Source organism: Pseudonaja textilis, chromosome 3 (assembly GCF_049901715.1).
Source record: "Pseudonaja textilis isolate UNSWEBS1 chromosome 3, rPseTex1.2, whole genome shotgun sequence".
Lineage (NCBI taxonomy): Eukaryota > Metazoa > Chordata > Lepidosauria > Squamata > Elapidae > Pseudonaja > Pseudonaja textilis.
In genome coordinates, this window is record NC_141992.1 from 197,092,206 (window position 1) to 197,116,663 (window position 24,458).

Below are 24,458 nucleotides of genomic sequence, written 5' to 3' on the forward strand. Positions count from 1 at the left end.
AATGATAGTCATAGGGTACAATAAGGAATCAAATCACACTAGAAAACAGTCAATATAAATTGTAAGGATACAAGCGACAGAGTTACAGTCACAAGTCGGAGGGGATCAGAGGTGGTATTCAGCAGATTCTGACCAGTTCTGGAGAATCGGCAGCCGAAATTTTGAATAGTTCAGAGAACCAGCAAATACCACCTCTGACCGGAGATTTTAAAGTATCCTTCCCCTGCCATGCCCACCAAGCCACAGCCACAGAACCGGCAGTAAAAAAATTTGAATTCCACCACTGGAGGGGATGGGTGATAAGGAGTGATGAGACGATTAATAGTGATAGTAGTGCAGACTTTGTAAATAGCTGGAGAGTTGAGGGAATGATTTGTTTAGCAGAGTGATGGCTTTTGGGGAAAAAAACTATCCTTGTGTCTAGTTGTTCTGGTGTGCAGTGCTCTATAGCATCGTTTTGAAGGTAGGAGTTGAAACACTTTATGTCCGGGATGTGAAGGGTCTGTAGATATTTTCACAGCCCTCTTTGTGACTCCTATACAGGTCCTTGATTGAAGGCAGGTTAGTAGTAATTGTTGTTATGATGATTATGATGAGATCCTTTCAGTTGTGTCCAACCCTTGGTGATTCCATGGGCGAGGTCTCACCACATCTTCTGATCTTGCACTGCTTCTTCTAATTGTTCTATATTTTAGTGTTCTAAACCAGCTTCCCCAACACGACGAACCCGCTGGAGCGAATTCAAAGATTCATTTATTAGGAGTGTCAGCAGCCCCCCAGCAAAAAGTTTCTCTCTCAATGCAGGCTAACAAGTCCATCCGTCCTGGAGATGAATAGTTATCTTCCACATCTATTCATCTCCACCCCCTGCCTTTTATCCCCAGAGTTAGGATGGGGCTTTGGTAGCAGCGGTGGCTCTTCCATTACAAGGGCTGGCCTATAGATTTCCACTGTTCTCCTCTCCTCTGCTTTTTGTGCTTCATGCACTGGACCCAGCTGTTCCTCCTCTTCCTTATCAACCACCTCCAGACCTGGGGGCTGTTGACTTTCCATTGGAAGGCTGTCTCTCTCTCTCCAGCTCCATTCCCTCTTTCCCCTCCCTGGTTGCCCTGATGCCAACCCTGACTCCCACGTTTCCTCCTCGGCTGCTGGAGGGGCCAGCGGCCAACAGCCCACAACATCTAGCTGGTGCCAAAGCTTTGATGGTGTCCAGCCATGTTCTTTGGCGATCTGTTTTCCTTTTATGGCTAACTCTTTCAAGCATAATTGCTTTGCAGGATCCCATCTGGATCAGTCATTGGATCCAGAGGTTTAGTCTTCTGAGCTTTTGGAGTTGTGTTGGAGCCCATCTTCAGGGAACGTCTCTCTCACCAGAATGGGAAATTGCTTTTTCCTGTACGATATGGCCAAAATAAGAAATGGCTTATACATGATAATTGTGTCTCCAATAGAGGAATCACGTCAAGATTTAAATGTGTGGGATTCAGCTTCCAGAAGATCAGGCTTGGATGGAAATTCTAGGTGTTGAAGTCCAAAAATGCTTAAGTTTCCAAGGTTGACAAACATCGCTGTAGACTAGGGCTCTCCAAATTTGGCATGAAGACTTGTGGACTTCAACTCCCAGAATTCTTCAACTAGCCATGCAGGCTGAGGAATTCTGGGGATTGAAGTCCACAAGTCTTAAAGTTGCCAAGTTCGGAGAAAGATGTATTTCAACTTCAGCAGTAGTTCCTTGAAAAAATTATTCTTTTGATTGTACCAATTATTAAAATTTTGCACACGTGCCCTCTCCGCTCCTTCTCAAAAATTAATTTGATTAGTTTCTGAATGAGGAATACAAATTACAGAAGAAAGAGAATTGTGCTGTCCAAAATCATTCCAGCTGTTGTTGGGAAAGAATTTACAGTCAAGAACCAGCTAGTGGAAAGTCACAGTGGGGTCCTTGTACTTGGATGGACTAGAAAAGTTGCTGGTGATTTCTGAGACTTTTGTGAGGTTGATTCCCAATTATTTAACCATTCTGGAACAGTTCTGGAGTTCAGGATATGGAAGTTAGAATAAGGTAGGACCTGCATAAGATTTAGATAAAATATTTCATGCAATATGGATGCCAAGTAATAGATCCATTTCAAGCAAAAACTCTGAGGCAGGTAGGTTCTTCAAAGAATAGATTTATTCGAACTATCATATTGGCACATTTCTGGTGAAAACCAACTCTGAAGAATCCTTTGATTTTCATCTAATTAAAAATGAAAGTTTTCCCTCCAATCCCAAACGATCAGTCACACGGCCCAATCAAGGCAGTATCTACTGGTCTGGTGACATCACTCCTCCTTCCTCCAGTCAGGGGTGAGAACGTCCTTGGTTCCCACGAGAAAGTATTTTGTTTTGACTATACACCCCCAGCGATCTGTAATCCCCTCTCCCTATCCCGCAGCTCTGGTGTGGCAGCACTGAAGCCCCAGGGTTGACAACGGACAGTTCAATGGTGTTCTGGCTAAGGCTTCCAAGACGGTCATTACGCACATGCTTATTTTAAAAACAAGTCTTGTTTTATTGCAACACTGGGAATTATTTTCATTCCCAGCCAGTAATAAATCTCAAACAGTCCCTCGAGATAAGCACCCACCTTGCGTTGCTGTGAAGTGCTGCCATAACAGAAGTATCCAATGAACTAGAAAACAAAACAAAATGAAGTACAAAGAACTTCAAGAATGAATCTGAACCAAACAAACGACTTTGCTTCCTGCAAAGGTTTCATCATCTTTGCCTGTCTTTTATACCTTATGGGAGGGGCAATTGCCTCCCAGCCTTACTCCCGAGTCACCCCTTTTGTTTCAGCTGCTCTCACCTTCTAGCAGCTCTGCGCATGCACACACTGGGAACAGGCTTCCCTTGTTCCTCTGCCTCACTGCTGTCAGACTCTGGAGGCTCCAAAGGCCTGGCCCCATCTCTGCTGGACCCTTGTCCGAATCCTCCCCAGACTCCCCGACTGGTTCCCGTTCTTCCCCACTGTCCAATTCCACTGCCATCCGCACAGACTGCCAGCGAACCACAACAGATGGTGATGTCTATGAGTTAGAGCATGGTCCCCTAACCTCTGAAACCATGGACTGGTATTGTCCCATTGGCACATGCAGCAAAAAAAAAAAAACTTCTGGGGTATCACATAGCTTTACGGATAATGCCACATAGGTACAGAAGAAGCAAAGCCAGTTTTGAGGTTATCACGCGAAAAGCAGCTTAGGTAGAAGTTCCCCCTTTTTCCCCTGGGCCACGCACTGTCCATTGTCCACCCATCATGTACAGTCAGTTTGTTTTGGGAATAGTCTGTGCCTTTCAGAGGTTTCCCACCATTTGACCTTGAGGTGTAAAAATTCCCTCTGACCACAGATGGGTGTTCTTGAAGTCCTCAATTCCCTCCCAGCTTCCCAAAAACTCCAATTAGTCCCCTGTCCCCTCCTTAGTTTCTACTGTCGGGTTGCAAGCAGAGATGTCTGAGAAAGTCAACCCTAACACCATGGCCTGTTGGAAACTGGTCCATGTAAGTGACAGGTGAGCGAGCGATTCCACAAGACAATACGAAGCATGGTTGTTCTTATTTAAGGTCCCTGGTGCAAGGAAGGTTGGGGACCCCTGAATTAAAGGTAGGGTGCGGGCAGTGGGATCCTACCTGTTTCACTACTGGTGCAGTGATGCACTGGCGCACCCATGCACACCTTATGTGCACACACCTAGCCTGCGCGCACAGCTTTCCACACACCAGCTGATGCCCGCAGAGCCAATCAGCAGAGAGGATAAAGGAGAGAAAAGCGCAAGGGCAGATGGGAAGGCCAATTTTGCATTTTTTTCTCTTCTTTCTCCTCTCTGCTGATTCTCGGAGGCTTTTCTTTTTTACTACCGATTCAGGTGAACCGGACTGAACCGGTAGCATACCACCACTGGTACGGTGGCCTCCCCTTCATTCTTCTTCTTATTGTACCGTATTCATCATCGGATGTTGGTGATCGTGTTGGCGATCCTATTTTGATCAGCGGTCACACACACAAAAAAATGCGATTGAGTTTTGTCCAAACCAGTCCCTTAGGTTTTGAAGCCATGATATTCTTCTTCCTGGACCTCGTTTACTTTCAATCTTTCCCTGGAGGGTTAAGCGAAGTGTGCCATATTTTTCCGGGCATCACGTCACATGTCCCCTTCATTGGACAGCATCTGGTTGATTCAGAGAAGAAGAACAAAGAGGATAAAGAGACTGGAGGCTAAACCATACAATGAACAATTGAGGGCACTAGGTCTATCTAGTCTAATGAAAAGGAGGACTAGGGGTGACATGATAGCAGTCTTTCAGTATCTGAGGGACTGTCCCAGAGAAGAGGGGAGGTGGACCTATTCTCCAAATAGGGCGGGACAAGAAGCAAGAGATGGAAACTAATCAAGGAGAGAAGCAACCTGGAACTAAGGAGAAATTTCCTAATGGCGAGAACAATCACCCCTTGGAACAAATTGCCCCCAGAAGTTGTGGACGCTCCATCACTAGAGGTCTTTTAGAAGAGACTGGACAGTCATTTGTCTAGAATGGTATAGGGTCTCCTGCTTGAGCAGGGGGTTGGACTAGAAGACCTCCAAGCTCCCTCCCAACCCGTTTATTCTACATTCTATGCGGTGGGGATGCTTCAACTGGGATTCTTTGACTGAGCAGGGAGTAGATTTTGAGGCCCAAGTAGACCCTTCAGGAGCCAAAAGGAAGATACTCCTCTTAAACTGCATTGTTGAAATAGACATAAAGTGGATGTATGGAACTTGCACCGTGAAATACTGCTAGTTCCGATAAGTGTCTGTGGGGAAGTCTGAATTTATAATAATAATTAAATTCTAAATGTTGGCTTTTTGGCATCAGCTGCCAAGGGATATATTTTAGAGTCTTCTAAAATTAAATTTGTCTTCCTGGAAGCTACTCAGGCCTGTCTTAGTTTCACCACACTGATCCCCACCCTCTCTCTTTTACTATCTGCTTTCTCTTTTATCTCTCTTTCTCTCTCGCTTTCTCTCTGTCTCTCTCATTTTCTCTTCCTCTTTCTCTCTTTCATCTCTTTTCTCATTCTTCTTTTCTCTTCCATTCTCTCTCTTACTCTTTTCTCTTTCTCTTCTCTCTCCTTCTCTCTCTCTCTCCCATTGTCTTTCCCTTTCTTTCCTTTCCCGCTTCCTTTCTTCCACTTCCTCTCTATGTCCCTTCTCTCTCTCATTCTCTTTCTCTCTTCCATTCTCTCTCTTGCTCTCTTCTCTTTCCCTCTCTCTTTTCTCTTTCTCTTTCATTTTCTCTCCCTTTCTTTCCGTTCTCTCTTTTTCTCTCATTCTGTCTCTTTGGCCCCTCTCTTTCTTCTCTTTCTTGTGTCTTATTTCTCTCCCTCTCTCCCTCTCTCTGTCTTCTCTCTCTCCATCCCTCCCTTTTCAAGCTGCCAATGACTTTTTGAGACCTCTGCTCTGGTTTGCATCCAGAAAGAACATTGCTTATGGTTGCTTGCCTAAACAATCCACGTAGTGCTTTGAAAAATGAGGTGCACCTTTTATTTTTTCAGAATGAATGCCCTTATAAGCTATTGGAAAAGAAATGCACCTGGTCAAAACCATAAACCAAAGCAACTTTTAAAAACAATCATTAACTAGCAGAGCTTGCCTAAACTACCGGCCCAAATGCTTTGGTCAGCTGGTAGGTCTTCACCACTTTGCAAAAAGCTCCTGATCTCAAGGGGGATATGGTTCCTCAGAGCAGAAATTGGGTGATGGAATGTTGTAAGGAGATGGATTCCCAGGCAGGTGAAATCCAGAGGAGTAAGAGGCAACTTAGCTCAGACATCATGTGTGAGAGAAAGGGGATGAGGACACCCCCTCCCTAATAGTTCCCAAAGAATATTGTAAATGTAATTAGTAGAGTGTGCAATCTGGCAATATTCTGTCTATAGGTTTGAAACAAGAAAGAACTCAGCTTGGAAAATTCACCACGTGTCATTCTTGGGTTCGGGCCTGACCTACAGAAGGGTCCAGTGAGATGACATTGTTTGATGGAAAGGAGTTGGAGCATGTCCCCCTTGCCTAGATCTGGTGGGACAAGCAGAGATAACAGAGACGGTCTTCTGGCCTGAAAGCCAAGTAGGGTTTGAAGAACCAGCATCTTGGATTACAATAGGATGTTCACGGAGAGCCATTGCGGCTCCCTGAGCACTGGTGTTATATGGCTGTAATTTAAAAAAAAAAAAAAGCGCTTCAAAATTATCTGCAGTGCTGCCTTCTGGCCAATCTAGAGCTTCCAAATGATCTTGAAGATTAACAGCACCTGGATCACATTACAGCAATCCAAACAGGCGATGACTAAAGCATGAGTCATCAAGAAAAAGATCTCCTGGACTAAGAACAGGCACCGACGGTACCCAAGGCAGACTTGTGCAAAAATCAGGGTTTGTCCACAGATCCTTGTCTTGATGGTGGAATGACAAGTGGGTGAGTTTGGTCCATCACCAGGAGAAGTGACTTCTAGTCGACCGGATCACTGGAGATTTTAAAGAAGAGATTGGATAGGCACTTGTCTGAAACGGTATAGGATCTCCTGCCTGATCAGCGGGCTGGACTAGAAGATCTCAAAGTCTGTTCCATCTGCATTCTGATTCTGATTATTCTCCAAAGCACCACAAGGCAGGAGAAGAAGCAACAAACGGAAGCTAATCAAAGAGAGAAGCAACCTAGAACTAAGGTGAAATTTCCTGACCGTGAGAACAACCATTCAATGGAACAGCTTCTCTCTGGAAGTTCTGGGTGCTCTAACACTGGAGGTTTTAAGAAGAGACTGGGGCAGTCACTTGTCTGAAATGGTGTAGGATATCCTGCTTGCAGAGGGGAATTGGCTAGAGGACCTCCAAGGTCCCTTCTGTTATTCTGTTAGTCTCCACCACTAGAGGTTTTCGACAACCATTTGCCTGGGATGGCATGAGGCTCCTGGCATGAGCAGGGCATTAGATTAGAAGACCCCTGAGGTCCCTTGCAGCCTTATGAGTCTATGTCCTCTTTTATCAACCATCTCTAATACAGAGCGTCAAGTTTCATTACCAGAAGTGTCATTCAGTGCAGCTTGCAAAATCAGAGAAGGACATTGTACCTTGAGTGGCTCCTCCATCTCTATCTGCAGAAGAACAGATGGTGGAGCATATGGCCTGCCAGGAATGACCCTCCTCCTCCTCCTCCTCCTCCTCATGTTGTGTTCACACAACAGCTTTCTAATGGTCTGGACTACAAATTGCCTTGTCCAAGAGCAAAAAGGATCATTAGTTGTTTTTTTTTCCAAACTGGATAATCTCCAACTAGGCGGGAGGGGGTGCCCATGAACTCCAGCTGATCTAGATTGGATGAAAGAATCTAAAAATCCAGATCAAACCTGTGAAGGCTGAAGGGAAAAGCTCACATGCTTCATGTATCAGAAGGTCAATGCCCTGGTCAATCCAGAGATCCTATCCTATATCAAAGGGCTGTCCAATCTCTTCTTGAAAACCTTCAGTGATGGTACACTCACTTCTGGAGGCAAGTTGGTCCAATGATTAATTAAAGAGTAACAGAATAATGGAAGGGACCTTGGAGGTCTTCTAGTCCAGCCCTCTGCTCAAGCAAGAAACCCTATACCATTTCAGATGAATGGTTGTCCAATCTCATCTTGAAAACCTTCAGTGATGGGCGCCCCACAACTTCCGGAGGCAAGCTATTCCTCTGATTGAGTGTTCTGCCTTCTCATTGCATGGTTGAGAAACACTGAGGTAAAGCAAGGCTATTTTAAGGTCTAGGCAGGTCTACGGTTCTAGGTATGTCTACAGTCAGTCTTACTTCGGCAATATTTTTCTAGTCTTTCTGGGCCATGTATGTGCCCACTCTGTTTACAAGTTGCTTTACATGTTCAGGAAGGAAAGAAATATAATTGGAACTTGAAAAATATCTGCGCCCTCCTATCTTCCTGCTCCGAGTTGAGAAATAGCTTTAATATTCCTCTGACAGCTTCCCCTGGTTTATGTCTCGTAAATAACTTCAATGCATAAAGGCTGGCATTATTGAAGCAGAAGTGGGATTCATTCTTCAATCTTGTAGGCTGCAAACTCTACCTCTCCTTTTCCAGAAGTGTAGAATATTTATGGGAATTTTCATGAAATGCATTTATGGCTATAACATGTTCTATTGCATATATATATATGTTTTATACTTGATTTGTCTGCTACCCTCCTGGGCCACCGCACGCATGAGAGAATACCACAGTTGGTTGGACCTGGTTTTGAATACAAAGTCTGACCAATTAATTTTATTCTTGGAATGATGACCCCCCACCAAAAAAATCCTATAGTATTGTAGCTAAGGTTCAAGTAGTTGGTGTTCCTTTCCATAGTGGGCAAGAAAATATATCAGGGAATCACCCTTCACTTATGAAGCCACATTTGGAATAGTGTCTATAGAGATTTTCCATCATCCAGGTCATGGTTGTCCCGAAGGTGCTTTTTTTTTTCAAGAGGTAATTGGAATTTCTGGTTTTTATATGAAGACATTTTGTTTCTCATCCAAGAAGCTTCTCTAGCTCTGACTGGATGGTGAGGAATGGAAGAATTTATATTCCTTGCAGACAGCTGGTCATTTGCATCCTTTTACAGAGGTGTTGAGGCCACTTGGAGGTTTGCCTTTATCCTCAGGGTCACCCGAGTCATGCAAATGGGTATGGATAAACCAATTTGCATCACCACTACAACTACAGATAAACCACCAAGCGGCCTCAATGACTCTTTAAAAGGATGCAAATCACCAGCTGTCTGCAAGGAATATAAATCCTTCCAATTCTCCACCATCCGGACAGAGATGAAGAAGCTTCTTGGACGAGAAGCAAAACATCTTCAAAGAAAAAACAGAAAAAAGTCCAATTGCCTCTTGAAAAAAAGTACCTTTGGGACTTGGAATAGCACATCTAATTCTGTTCACCGTGATTTTAAAAGAAAGATGGCCTTAGAAAGAGTGCAGAGAAGATTCTCAGGGGTCTGCAGAATAAATCACAGGAGGAACAGTTAAGGGGACTAATTATGTCAAGCCTAACAAAGAGAAGGCTAAGGGGTGAATGGTACTTCATGGGTTTCATAGAGAAGAGGGAGTCAACTTATTCTCCAAAGCACCTGAGGGCTGGACACAAAGCAATGGGTGGAAGATCCAACCTGGAAATAAAGTGGAATTTTTCTGGACAAGAAAAATCAATAATTAATGGAATAGCTTGCCTCCTGGTGTTTGGGTGCTCTATCGCTGAAGGTTTTAAAGAGAAGATTAGACAATTAATGCAATCCTAAATTGCATTAACAGAGGGATACAATCAAGATCAAGGGAGGTACTAATACCACTCTATAAAGCCTTAGTAAGACCACACCTAGAGTACTGCATCCAGTTTTGATCGCCACATTATAAAAAAGATCTTGAGACTCTAGAAAGAGTGCAGAGAAGAGCAACCAGGATAATGAGGGGATTGGAGGCTAAAACATACGATGAACGGTTGCAGGAACTGGGCCTGGTTTGGATTCCATGATTCTTTGAGTTAGTATTGCCCTCATATTGCCTAAAATCAGCTGATCGTGAACATTTAACAGGCCAAGAGCTCCGTCAGAAGCTCCTTTGAATTCTATAAATGAAATGTTAAGCCAAATTTCTTTCAGGCAAGTTCTCCAAGTTCTCAAGTTCTTTCTTTGATAGAGCCTCAAGAAATCTGCGATGAGGACAACTTGGCCTCTGTGGTGTGGAAAGAAACTCCAGCTGGTGATGCAGCGGCTGTCCGATGTCCTCGTAACGCGACGGGTAAGACGTGGGATCAGATTGTTATTCCATTCCCCCCTTTTCTGGTCCTCCTTCTGTTAGTTTGCCTTTTTCATCTTTGCTTCTGAAATATAATAAGGATATTTCTATATAAAAAAAAAAGAAAAGTAGAGATATGGTGGCTGCCCTTGAACACCTGGAGTTAGCTATCTTCAAAAAATTTAACAAGGGGTTCTCTGCCTGGTTGCTGGGTGGTTGTGGCCGTGGTGGGCGTGGCCTACTTGGCCTCCTGCACCGATGGCGGGGGGGGCGTGTTTTTACCCTCCCGGGGTTCCCGAGGCTTTCCTCGAGCCTCCAGGAGGGTGGAAAACAGCCTCCCCAGGCTCCGGAGGCTCTCTGGAAGCCAAAAACGGGCCCATTTCTGGCTTTCCCGAACTTCCAGTATGACCGTTTTTCATCCTCCCCGAGCCTCTGCACGCACCCTGAACTTACCTGCATCCGAAACGGGCAGCATGGGGACTCCTAGGAGGGGCGGGGCAGGGTGGGCAGAGCCCGCCAGGAGTGGGATTTGGGGGTTCTCCAAACCGTGCCGAATCTTAGCTAGGGGTTCTCCCGAACCCCTGCGATCCCCCAGCAGCTCATCCCTGGCTGCTTCGGATTCTGAAAGGAAAACAGCTAGGGCCTTACGAGGTCCGTGGTACGCTCAATATTTCATGTTTAAGCTTGGGGGCTCCATTCAGATCTCCACCAAGGTGACCTTAGTAAAAGAAGGAGGCAGTTCGTGAAAACGCACCCTAAAACCAAGAAAGAAAGAAAGAAAGAAAGAAAGAAAGAAAGAAAGAAAGAAAGAAAGAAAGAAAGAAAGAAAGAAAGAAAGAAAGAAAGAAAGAAAGAAAGAAAGAAAGAAAAAACTATAGAAAGAAACCTAAAGGGACAACTCTCTTAATTAGAAGATGGAAAAATCCTGCCTGGTTTTTCAAGATTCTGATATCACGGTCTCCATTGGTGTTTTTACAGCAGGGAGTAATTACCCACAAGTGGTTAATTTGGGCATATCCAGGGGGTAATGGAGTGATTTACCTGTGGGGGTGCTGGAGGAGGAGGAGGAACAGGAGGAGGAGGGGGAGGAGGACTGTGCAGTCCTTGGTACTCTCTGAGCTTGGATATTTTCCTGCAGGCATTTCATGCCCAACTAGGTAATATCATCAGTGCTAGATGGCAGTGGGGTTTACACGGAGGAGTAGGAGCAGGAGTTCTTTCCATGTTATGGTTTTCATTCTATTTTTCTCTCTCGTCAGGGCTGATCCTACGGCGGTGCCTTCTGGATGAAGATGGCATCGCCTATTGGACGCTTCCAACCTACGTAAAGTGTGTCTCCATAGACTACAGGAATATCCAGATGATGGTGAGTAGGACTGGCCCTCGGAATGAGATGGGAAGTAGGTGCTTTTTCTATTTGAATTACCGAAGGCGGTATCTTGAGATAACCCCAAATGTGCTTTTTCAAGAGGCAACTGGACTTTCTTTGTTTTTCCTTGAAGACGTTTTGCTTCTTTGTCCAGGAAGCGTCTTCAGTTCTCTTCAGTTCAGAACTGAAGAAGCTTCTTGGTTGAGAAGTGGGATGTCTTCAAGGAAAAACAAAGAAAGTCCAGTTGCCTCTTGAAAAAGCACCTTTGGGACAGCCATGACCTGGGTGATTGAGAATCTCTATGGACATTTGGCTGACTAAATTCTTGTCAACTAATAGAGGCTCGAATCAACCTTCTATGCTTCTAATCTTTGGAAATACTTATTTGGTAATGAAACATTTGTGAGCAAGCAACCAAGCTCAAAGAACACCAAGGACCCCACCGTTCATCTCTGAGGTACAAATATTCTCTTCTATCATTTTTAATTAATGGCTATAGCAGTTTGATCTTGGTCAATGGCAGAATCATCTCATCTATGCCTTCTTCAAGCTTCCCCGAAAGAAATTTCAAATGGTAAAAATAGACCTAGTTTATCAGTGAAACATGAGCCAGCTGCGTGCACCAACAGCAGCCAAAAAAAAACCCCTAATACAATCCTTGATTGTGTAAACAGAACCATAGGATCAAAACCATGTGAAGTATTAGTACCACTTTACAAAGCCTTTGTAAGACCACACGTGGAATACTGCATCCGGTTTTGGTCACCACATCACACAAAAAAAGATGTTGAGACTTTGGAAAAAGTGCAAAGAAGAGCAAAGAAGGTGATGAAAGGCCCGGAGATTAAAACATACGAAGAACGGTCTCAAGATTTGGGTTTGGCTAGTCTGAAGAAAAGAAGGACTAGGAATGACATGCTAGCAGTATTCCAGTACTTTAGAGGCTGCCAAAAAGAGGGAGGGGTGGATTAATTTGTTTTCCAAAACACCAGAAGGCAAGAAACAATGGATGGAAACTAATCAATGAGCGAAGCAACCTGGAATTAAGGGAAAACTTTCTAAGAGCGAGGACAATTAACTAGTGGAAAGGCTTGCCTTCACAAATTGTGAGTGACTCCATCACTGGAAGGTTTTTTTTTTTTTTAAACAAGTTTTATTGATTTTACCAACAAACAAACAAAACAAAACATCATTAAACATTAAAAACATAAAACCTCTTTCCATTGTAGATCCTTACAAGGCAGATAACATATTGCTTTATATCACGTACCTATAGTTTATCCCATTTCCATATAAACACGTAAATTCCCTTTACCAAATTCCACATTGTTTCTCTTTAATCATTATTCAATCATATTTCCTTTCTGATTTATCTGCTATCCAGTCATCAACTTTATATTTTCCTCTGGCTTGTTTATAATTATTCTCATCTAGTCTTCTTCCGAGATTTTATTATTTAATTCTTAATTAAACACACACATAAAACATAGACATAAAACCATAAAACTTTCTTCTAGAAAGTAACTTGGCCCCAGATTACCTCTTTTTGTATGGACTCAATTGTATTCACGCTCTTCTTATATACCATTACCCATCTTATGCCATCACTGGAAGTTTTTAAAAAGAGCCTGAACAGCCATTTGTCCAGAATGGTATAGAGTCTCCTGCTTGAGCAGAGGGGCTGGACTAGATGACTTCCAAGGTCCTTTCCAGCACTATTCTGATTCACCCAAAGTGTCCATTCCCATCCCCCACAGAATTTTCTGGTGTTTTGGCATGGCACTAAGGGATTGGGTGACCCAATTCTGTCTGGCCAGGAAGAGAAGTTATGATAGGGTGCAAATTGGCTGGATTGCAAAATGCATCAATGCGAACAATAGTAATGCAAAAAACAATGGACGTTACAATAGCATTGCAGGAACTATAAATAACAGAATAAGAGAGTTGGAAGGGACCTTGGAGGTCTTCTAGTCCAACCCCCTGCTCAAGCCAGAGACCCCATACCATTCTGGACAAATGATTCTCCAATCTCTTTAAAACTTCCAGCGATAGAGCACCTACAACTTCTGGAGGCAAACTATTCCACATATTAATTGTTTTCACTTATCATGAAATTTCTCCTTAGTTTCTAGGTTGCTTCTCTCCTGGATTAGTTTCCACCCATTGCTTCTTGTCCTGACCTCAAGTGCTTTGCAGAATAGCTTGACTCCCTCTTCTCTGTGGCAGCCCCTGAGATATTGGAACACTGCTATCATGTCATCCCTAGTTCTTTTGTTTCCTTAGACTAGACATATCCAATTCCTGCAACTGTTCTTCATATGTTTTAACCTCTAGGCCAGGGGTCTTCAAACTTGACTGCTTTAAGACTTGCAGACTTCAACTCCCAGAATTCCTCCTCCAGTCATGCTAGCTCAGGAATTCTGGGAGTTGAAGTCCACACGGCTCAAGTTTGCCAAATTTGAAGACCCTTGATCTAGGCCTTTAATCGTCTTTGTTGCTCTTCTCTGCACTCTTTCCAGAATCTCAACATCTTTTTCATCATCATGAAATCATCTAGCTCAGACTAGCTCACTCAAGACCCAAGTCTTATTCATTTGAGCTTGGATGATTTCACTGGCCGCCTTAAGCAGCCCAGAAATCTTGGTTTTAAAATAGTTAGCAGTTGGACTTTGAGCACCAGTGAATTTTCTGCATTTCTTCTCTGGAAGAATTCCCAAAACTGTAATCTAAGGGTGAGCTGTGGATTTTATCTTCCCTAAGTGAAGCTTTTGATGACATAGACATGCAGGTCTCAGAAACAACTGTACACATGTATTGTATTTTGGTTGGTGGTGTAACAGAGTAACAATAACAAAGTAAAAACAGTTTTTAAAGGGATCTTGAAGATCTTCTAGCCTAGATTCCCTGGTCCAACAGGAAACCTTATGCCATTCTGGACAAATGATTGTCCAATCTCTTCTTAAAAACATCCAGTATTGGACGATCCACAACTTCTGGAGGCCAGCCGTTCCACTGATTAATTCTTCTCACTGTCATGAAATTTCTCTTTAGTTAGTTCTAAGTTGCTTCTCTCCTTGGTTAGTTTCATCCAATGTTTCTTGTCCTGCCTTCAGGTGCTTTGTAGAATAACTTGACTCCCTCTTCTTTGTGGCAGCCCCTGAGAGATTGGAGCACTGCTATCATGTCACCTCTAGTCCTTTTCATTAGACAAGACATACGCAATCCCTGCAACTGTTCTGTTTTGTTCAGTTGTGCTAAAAATATAGTGTTTTTAAAGGAAATACTGTATCATTAAGTAACATTATTTCTTCTTCTTCTTCTTCTTCTTCTTCTTCTTCTTCTTCTTCTTCTTCTTCTTCTTCTTCTTCTTCTTCTTCTTCTTCTTCTTCTTCTTCTTCTTCTTCTTCTTCTTCTTCCTCTTCCTTTTCCTCTTCCTCTTCTCCTCCTCTTCTTCCATTTCTTCCATTTCTTCTTCCTCTTCTCCCTCTTCCACTCTTCCTTCCTCCTCCTTCCTCCTCCCTCCTCCTCCTCCTCCTCCTCCTCCTCCTCCTCCTCCTCCTCCTCCTCCTCCTCCTCCTCCTCCTCCTCCTCCTCCTTCTTCTTCTTCTTCTTCTTCTTCTTCTTCTTCTTCTTCTTCTTCTTCTTCTTCTTCTTCTTCTTCTTCTTCTTCTTCTTCTTCTTCTTCTTCTTCTTCTTCTTCTTCTTCTTCTTCTTCTTCTTCTTCCTTTGACCTACCAGACCAGAGAGCACCTCTCAAAAGCCCAGAGGGGTCTAACTGGAGAAGGGGTCTCGGAAGTCTTACAAAACCTGGTGGAGATCTCTCAGGATGGAACCAGCTACAGTGGGGATCTGTTGTCAACTTTTGACATACTCAGGAACATGACTGAGATTTTCCGCAGGGCATATTACAATCCAACGATGAGTGATGTACAGGTGAGTTTACAAACAGGAATCCACGCAGGTGTGAATTAACATGGGTATGAAGGCTTAGTATTTAGATTACAAATGCTTCCATTTTGTTTATTTTTGGTTTATTCTGAGAATTCTCAGTTTAGTCTTGATTCCAGAGCGGTGTCCGTCAATCCTGACAACTTGAAAATGTGTGGAGTTCAACTCCCAGAATTCCCCAGCTAGCATAGCATGACTGCCTGGGGAATTCTGAGAATTGAAGTCCATATATTTTAAAAATTGCCAAGGTTGAGAGACTCTGATCCAGAATGATTGTAATAGAGCTCTTTCATAGTTCGTTGTGTACCGTGAAGTCGCACGTACCACCAACGAGGGTAGGGATGGCACGACAGCCTAACGCGTTTATCATTTTGATGAAAGCTTTCAATTCCTCTGAAAGCAAAGATGTGCAAGGGAGAGATGGCAACACTTGATGAGATTCTAGCCGATGAGCCCTGAAACATTGGCAATCAGCCAGTCCCAGGCCTAACCGGGACAGATTACAGGAGATTAGAGAACCAGTAAACAAGTAACAAAGAGGGGTATTGATTAGGGAATGGGTTCAGCCAGACAGTCAATTCCCGTTAATGCTTTGATCAGTAGATGCTTTGCCAGGACGAAAAACCCTGATGGAATCTCATCTTAGGAAAGTGATCAGTGACAAATTGACATGCATGCTAGGGACGGAATTTAGATGAGCTTAAGACTTATTGCACTCTTAAAAAATAACCAGGAACAATTGTCTTTTTTCTTTAGAATGTTTTTTAGAATAGAATGGACTGTAGTAGAATATAATACAGAATACAGAATACAGAATAGGATAGGATAGGATAGGATAGGATAGGATAGGATAGGATAGGATAGGATAGGATAGAATAGAATAGAATAGAATAGAATAGAATAGAATAGAATAGAATAGAAAATACAGAGTACAGAGAAAAGAATGGAACAGAACAGAACAGAATAGGAAAAAAAAACCAGAATATAGAGAACAAAACAGAATAGAATAGAAAATACAGAATACAGGGAAAAGAATGGAATAGAACAGAACAGAATACAATAGAATTCTTTATTGGCCAATTGTACTTGCACAAGGAATTTGTCTTCAGTGCAGAAGCTCTCAGTGTACATACAAACAACAAAGAAATACGATCATAAGATACCAATAATAGAAGGCAATGGGAAAGGTGGGAAGGATAATAGTAACACAACCCTACTACATAGTTAGTAAATATCCTAAGACGGTGCTGTGAGAATTCGGTGTTTAGCAGAGTGACGGCATGAGGGAAAAATTGACTCTGTCTAACCTGCAAAATTATTATATAATTATTAATTATCAATTAATAAATGAATAATTCGATTCATCCTAAGAATGAAGGGATTTTTCCCTCCATTGTTAACAGGTCATATTGCCATATTTTTTTTTCCTTCCTCCAATTTAAAATTGAACTGAATTGAATTGAATATTTTATTTGGTCAAGCGTGATTAGACACCCGAGGAATTTGTCTCAGGTACAAAAGTGTATGTGCAAAGTATCATCATCATCAAAAGGGAGAGTAACAAAAGATGACAAGAAGGACAAAAAATAATATTACATCCACACTCCTTGGGTGAATATATTTTAGATATACTTTATATACTTTAGAAAGAACTGAGAGAACTAAGTATTGAGCAGAGTGAGGGCAGGAGGGGAAAAAATTGTCCCCGTGTCTAGTTGTTTTGGCATTCCATGCCCTATAGCACCATCTTGAGGGGAGAAGTTGAAACATTTTATGTCCAGGGATCTACAAATATCTTCTCAGCCCTCCTTCTGACCCATGAGATATAAATACAGATCTTCCACAAAAGCCAGGTTGGTTGTAATAGTTCTTTCTGCAGTCTTGACTATCCGTTTGTCTGTACCTGTCCTGTTTGGTTGACGGAAAGCTATATCCGAGGGGATGGTAGTGAAGACCATCTGGAGATGACTCTCTTTGTGAGATTTCAGCTCAGCTCTAAATGCCTGAGATGCTGAAATCACCGGCGTTCTGGTTCGAAAATAATCTTAGGATTTGTAATTTTTCATACTTGAGCATTCCGTAGGATAATCCATCCATTGGGAGGTGCATTCCCAATATCAAATGCCGCTTTGCTATTTAAGCGCTGCAGTTCAGCGTTTCCCACCTTGGCAGCTTGAATGTGGGTGGACTTCAACTCCCAAAATTCCCCAGCCTGGCTGGGGAATTCTGGGAGTTGAAGTCCATCCATCTTCAAGCTGCTAATATAGAGAAACACTACTATAGTGCTTCCCAAAACCCATACTGAAGGTATTGTGCAGGGGGGAAAAACCCTTAGAGAAATGAATTCTTCATACCTTCTTAGAAGTTCTACCATCACCATTTCTTGGTCTGATTGCCAGCGTAGATGGAAATAGGAGATCAGGTTCACCAATGGATGGATCATCTCTGGTTGAATATGTTAGTAGATCTGAGAAATATACTCAAAATGTCCTCTTCACACAGCATCTGTCTCTCAGTACTGGTGGGATAGCCATGACCAAATGCCTTAAAAATCCAAAGCCTGAAGCACCCACGCTTCCAGAGAGAAGTTCTCTGAGGATGGACTCCAGTACGAGTCTGAAATCTCACTCTGATCCCGTTGACCGATCCAGATTGGATTTATGGAGATCCTTGTCTTCCTGTCTTCCTCAACATTTTTTAACGAATGGCTCTGAAGGAAAAGACTTCTCTGCCTTAAGATGAGGAGGATTAAAAAGAGTTGATCGCGGGATGTGTCAATAAGGGTGTGTCAATTTCAGGGATGAATCCGCTGCCTTTCTGATTTTTCTTCTCAGAACTTCGTCCAGGTGATTAGCAACATCTTGACCGAAGACAACCGAGACAAATGGGAAGAGGCTCAGCTGGTATGTGAATCTTTCAGCTTCCCGTCATAACTTCTTCTGGAAATTGCTTGGAGGGAGAATGGCAATTTTCTCAAGAGTTTATAATACAATTAGTCCTTGACTTATGACCGGTTGCTTAATAGTCATAAGTCAAGGACTCTCTGCATAATAAACTATGTAACAATATTTGCTTAGCTACTGTTGGAAGTTTTGATGGATCTACCTGAGGGGTATTTACAATCCAAATTTGAAGTTATGATGGTTGCGTGCCCCCTCCACGATCATGTGACCACATCAAGGGTTAGAATCCTATGGGAAGAGGACTCACAATCACCTGGTGATTGGCCCAAAATCACCCAGCTGGTTTTCATGTCTAAATCAGGACTAGAATTCACCTGTTCTCTTGGTAATTGGCCCCAAATCGTTCAGTTGGCTTTTATGACTCACTGCCTCCTAGTGATTAACCCAGAGTCACATAGCCGCCTTTCATGTGTAAGATGGGACTAGAACTCACTGTCTCCTGGTGATTGACCCAGTCACCCAGCCTGCTTTCATGTCTAAATCAGGATTAGAAATCACCCATTCTCCTGATGATTGGCCCCAAATCCCCCAGTTGGCTTTCACGACTAAGGTGGGACTAGAACTCACCATTTCCTGGTTTCTATGCCAGCACCTTCCTCGCTACATCAAACTGGCTTTGTGCTGCAAAGAAGCCAGAGACATTGAGAACAAATAAATAAGAAACTAAGCTTTTGCGCAAAAATGTTTGCTATAGGCTTCCTTTCTGATGTAAGAGGAGAAAAAAAGCAATAACTGCAAAAAAAATTGTGCCGCCTGTTCAAAAGCCAAGAATTTAGACAAGAAGACGAAGTGACACTTGGAAGCTTAGTTCAATATTATCAAAGGTGCCTTGATGAACAGCGACAAATCTTTTTTAGCAGATTTTCAAACGAAACTTTACAACACTGAGATGCGGGAACCGAGGAAGAAGCTGTCTAATCCCATTTTTTTAAGGAAACGTTTTTGTCTGAGCCACGGTGGCATTTTTCTGCGTGTATCATCCCAGGGGTGCTCTAGGGCAAAGATGTGAGAATCAACCAAGATAAAATCTTCAATTAAATTATTAACACAACATATTTAATCAGGTCAATGGAAGCTCCCCAGAGCCGACAGTTCGGTGCGGTGGAGCAGAGCAGAAAACAAGTTAATTCTGTATCCATAATTAACAAAGGGAATTGAAAAAAAAGGACCAAGGCATAAACAGCCTGAAGTTGAGATCTTCTAATCTACTAGTCAACACCAGGATGGGACATTCCCATAGGGATCTTAAGCCAGTTGATAGAGCCAAATTTTGAAGCTCTTTTGGAAGGCAAGGGGACAACTCACCACAGCTAACTCACTGCATATATATTCATTTTTGTCATTCACATTTGGTTTTCTCCTTCCTTTTGCCTTGTTTATTTAATGAATCTATTCTGCATAACTGTTGTGGCCTGTTGGCTGCTGGCCCCTGCAACAGCTGAATCAGAGGAGCAGAAGGCATGGGAGTTAGAGTTAGCATCAGGGCAACCTAAGAGCTCTGAGAAGGAAGAGGCAATGGAGCTGGCAGAGAGAGAGAGAGAGAGAAAGGTGGAGCCTGGGCTGTCTGACAGCCCTCGGAGGGAGAGTCAACAGCCATCAGGTCTGGAAGTGGCTGATGAAGAGGAGGAACAGCTGGGTCCAGTGCCTGAAGCACAGAAGGCAGAGGAGAGGAGAACAGTGGAAATCTATGGGCCGGTCCTTGGGACAGAAGAGCCACCACTGCTAACGAAGCCCCCAGGCTAGCTCTGGGGATAAAAGGCAGGGGACGGAGATGAATAGGTGTGGCAGACAACTATTCATCTTCTGGATAGTTGGACTTGGTTAGTCTGCAAGAGAAACTTTTTTGCTGGGGCTGCTGGCGCTCCTAATAAAGGAATCTTTTGAGTTCACGTCAGAGGGTTTGTCGTGTTTGGGGAGCTGGGTCAGAACAGTAACTCTTATCCCGTGGTGAGTTGTCCTGCAGCAAGTTGGTTGTGGTGAATTGGCCACGGTGAGTTATCCTAGACTCCTTTGGGAAGGTCAAGAGGTCGGGGCAGCCATCAAAACTTTGGAACTGGGTTGTAAGTTCCTCTGAAGAGGTCCATTATGACTTGAAAGCAAATGGTCATAGGTTGAGGATTACCTGTGCAGTAATCAGATCTTCAACCCATTAAGTGAAAGAGATCAGACATGTCCCTTTGTAATGCTGCAATCTCAGCCTTTTTAGCTACTGTGAAGGCATGGAAAATCCATCTTCCAATTTTGCCATGTGCCATGTGTGTGTGGAAATTGTACAACCACTTTTATTTCCCTGTGTTTTGCCAGTCTATGTGTGGAGATTGACTTTGGCCTTGTTAGAAATTACGTATGTATGTATGTGTATATAGCAAACAAAGAGCACAATCACCATGTGGTTTACTGCTTAACGTCATATGTATGTGCATACCAGTGGCCAAGCCTCTGAATTTTAATCACATAACTACAGGGATGCTGCAACCATCATTAAATGTGAAAAATGCTCCTAAGTCACTTTTTTGGCAGCGCCCTTTGATCGGTCAATAAATAAATGGTTGTAAGTCAAGGACTACCTATATGTCCTTGCGTCCCACCTGCCCTGTTTCACTGAGGTCCTGCTCCCATGTTGCAGATGGGGAACAACATCAAAGAACTTTTCCGACTTCTGGAAGACTTCATTGACGTGGTCGGCTTTCGCATGAAAGATTTTCAGGATTCTTATCAAGTGACTGACAACTTGGGTGAGTACGTTGGACCGATCCAAGTGTCTCGCCCCACCACCCATTGATTTCTAAGTGGTAGGATCCAAATACTGGGATAATCGATCCATTCCCTCCATCCAGAGTTAGTTTTCCGATGAAAGATTGCTGAGCTTCTCAGAAACAGGGCAAGTTAAGGTCAAACCACAATGAGCGTTTTGACCCATTTTGTGTTTATGGGAAGAGATGCCCAGCGGGTTTGATTTATGCCTCTCCTGGCAGTTTACACTAAAAAAAACACACACCCCACCATTAAATGTAATATAATATAACGATGTGGATGGGCACGCAAAGTGCAATGTTAAAACCCACATCGTAATATAAGAATGGCTCGCAAGGGTTGAATTGCAGCCTGCACCAATCTGCGATTCCCACTGGCCGAGAATGAAATTGTATAGGATGCATTACAAAAATGCAGAATGGGGAAACAGCTATTCAGGTGCATCTGAATAATTCTTCAGTGTTTGGGGTGTAGATGGATGGTGTGGGGTGGATTCCTCCCTCCTTAATCATGATTAACTATTGAGGAATTTCTGGACAGTGGAATTGTAGTTTTTTGCATATTAATGATCAGAATGAAACAAGTTGCTTCGACTGTTCATTATGTGCTATGATAATTGGGTTTGAATTTTCTTTTCTTTTCTTTCTTTCTTTCTTTCTTTCTTTCTTTCTTTCTTTCTTTCTTTCTTTCTTTCTCTCTCTCTCTCTCTCTTTCTTTCTTTCTTCCTTTCTTTCCTTCCTTCCTTCCTTCCTTCAATTTTATCTCCTTTTTCCTATCCTTCCATTCTCTCTTTCTCCTTCCCTTTCCTTCCCACTTTCTTTCTCTCTTTTCCTCTTTTTCCTTTCCTTTCCTTCGCCTCACCTCACTTCTCTTCCCTTCTCTCTTTCTTTTCCTTCCTTTCTTTTTCTTTCTCTCCTCCCCTTTCTCTCTTTCTCTCCTCCTCTTCCTTCCTTTCCTTCTTCCTTTCCTTCCTTCCTTCTTTCTTTCTTTCCTTCCTTCCTTCCTACAACTTTTTTTTCTCTCCCTTTTTCTGTCCTTCCATTCTCTTTTTCTCTCTTTCTCCTTCCCTTTCCTTGCCTTTTTCTTTCTCTCTTTTCCTCTTTTTCCTTTCCTTTGCCTCCACTCACTTCCCTTCTTTTCCCTTCTCTCTCTTCCTTCCTTCCTTTTTTTTCTTTCTCTCCTCCCCTTTCTCTCTCTCTCTCTCTCTTTCTTTCATTCATTCTTTCTTTCTTTCTTTCTCTCTCCTCCTTCCTTCCTTCCTTCCTTCCTTCCTTCCTTCCTTCCTTCCTTCCTTCCTTCCTTCCTTCCTTCCTTTCTTTCTTTCTTTCTTTCTTTCTTTCTTTCTTTCTTTCTTTCTTTCTTTCTTTCTTTTTCTCTCTTCACTCAAGTTGTCAGTATCCAGAAGCTGCCTGTTAAGGCAGCTAAAGCTCTCACTTTTCCTGTCAAAGGCTGGCGAGGAATGGTGGATTGGGCTCGCAATGCAGAAGACAAGGTCACCATTTCGAAAAGCATCTTCTCCACAGGAATATCAGGTGAGGCTACGTGGTGCCATTTCTCAGGGGGATGCAATCTGTTTATGCTTCGTAAACTTTTGTCCTTTTCGTGTTACATCCTTTTATTTTTGCTTTTCAAAAAAACCCCAAATATTTATTGAAGAAGAACTCAGAACTTAGAACACCGATCAGAACTTGGAGTTGCATAGCAGAATGGAACAGTATAATAGAGTTGAAAGGGATTTTGGAGGTCTTCTGGTCCAACAGGATTTAGTTATTTTGTTAGTTAGTTAGTTAGCTAGTTAGTCAAGCAATTAAAAGATAACAGGTATAAGTATAAACACAGCTATGGATACATGAAATGGATACATATAAGAAAAATAAAAGAAATAAAAATAAAAAAGAAACAATAGGACAGGGACGGTAGGCACGTTGGTGCGCTTATGCACACCCCCTACAACGGTTGTCCCAGAGGTTCTTTTCCAAAAGGTAACTGGACTTTCTTGTTGATTTTTTTTTCCTTGGAAATATTTTGCTTCTCATCCAAGAAGAGGCTTAAATTCTGAAGAAGCTTCTCGGATGAGAAATGAAACATTTTTGAGGAAAAAATAAACGAACAAGGAAGGCCAATCTTCATCTTCTTCTCCTCCTCCTCCTCCTCCTCCTCCTCCTCCTCCTCTTCTCTTCCTCCTCCCCTCCCCTCCTCTTCCTCCTCCTCCTCCCCCCACCAACCTGACTCCCTTCTAGCTTTGGTGATGCTATCTAGTTGGCTCATGAAACAACCAAGCTCTGAAGGTATCAAGGAACCCACAGTTTACCTCTAAGTTAAAAATATCCTTTTCCATTGGTTCATTATCAATCGAGTAGGTTAGGAAATTGAAAGAAGACCCAAAGTTTCCTGTCCTGCACGGACAGAGTTAATATTGGAGTTCTCTTTGAATTACCTGTAATCTTAAATAGGAAGAGCACCTTTTCAAAGTTCTTCTCTACTCCAAATACACATGGAAGGTCAGGCCCTCGGTGAGGTGCCGAGGCTCGTACATTCCTCTCTGGTGACCTTCCCTTTCACAGAAGTAATTGAAAGTAACACAATTATTGGTGCCAGATGAATGCTAATCGCCACTCTGAGAAATTGCTAGGAGGGAAGAGATAAAGCTGCTTATATAGAACGGCAGGCAAAATATTAAATGTAATTTAGATTTGGCCCATCGTGGCAAATTTCTAGGTCAGTGGGCAGGTGGGAGATGGGGAGGCAGATTAGATTAGATTAGATTAGATTAGATTAGATTAGATTTAACAGAGTTGGAAGGGACCTTGTACGTCATCTAGTTCAACCTCCCGCCCAAGGAGGAGAACCATTTCTGAAAAAGCTGAACACGTGTGGAAGTGTGAGATAGACTGCAGCAAATGTTAACACAACCAGTGGAAGAAGCTACAAAAAAAACGTGGGGCAGGGCGGTGCATGTGGACTGCCAGTCAGGGGCCCATCATGCATCCTACCAGCACACCAAGAGTAATCTAAGAATCCATCCCTGAGCATATCGGATTGATAAAGAAACAACGGATGGAAACTGATCAAGGAGAGAAGCAACCTGGAATCAAGGAGAAACTTCCTAACAGTGCGGACAATTAACCAGTGGAACAGCTTGCCTCTAGAAGTTGTGTGTGCTTCATAACTTTTAAGAAGAGACTGGACAACTATCTGGATGGTATAGGGCCGTGATGGCAAACCTACGGCATGGCATTTGCGCCGACGTGCGAGTCACAGGCAAACTTACCTCAGTGCACATGTGTGCGCCTCCCAGCTTATTTTTGACCTGTTTGAGGCCTATCTTGGCCTCCCAGAGGCTTGAGGAAAGCCTTTGCAGGCTGAAAAAATAGGCCCATTTTGTCCCTTCTAGTATTTCCGGAAATACCGGAAGTGATGAAACAGGCCCACTTTTTAAGCCTGCAAAGGCTGAAGGAGCTTTCCTTAAGCCTCTGGGAGGCCGAAAAAGGCTTCAAATGGGCTGAAAATCAGCTGGGAGGTGTAGTGCAGGTAATGGGGTGGGGTGGGTGGGTGCATTGTCTTCTTGGTGCTGGCAC

At 43.0% G+C, this 24,458-nt stretch overlaps 1 protein-coding gene across 1 annotated transcript in view; it reads left to right on the forward strand.

The window, feature by feature from the left end:
* The window catches only part of ADGRB1 (adhesion G protein-coupled receptor B1), a 268,637-nt gene that overhangs the window by 99,357 nt on the left and 144,822 nt on the right, over positions 1–24,458 (forward strand). Inside the window, exons 8-13 of the mRNA XM_087931808.1 lie at positions 9,748–9,849; positions 11,106–11,212; positions 14,954–15,148; positions 17,998–18,066; positions 20,753–20,861; positions 22,269–22,412. Of these exons, the coding sequence (XP_087787934.1) occupies positions 9,748–9,849; positions 11,106–11,212; positions 14,954–15,148; positions 17,998–18,066; positions 20,753–20,861; positions 22,269–22,412 (726 nt within the window). The remainder of the gene's footprint in view (positions 1–9,747; positions 9,850–11,105; positions 11,213–14,953; positions 15,149–17,997; positions 18,067–20,752; positions 20,862–22,268; positions 22,413–24,458) is intronic.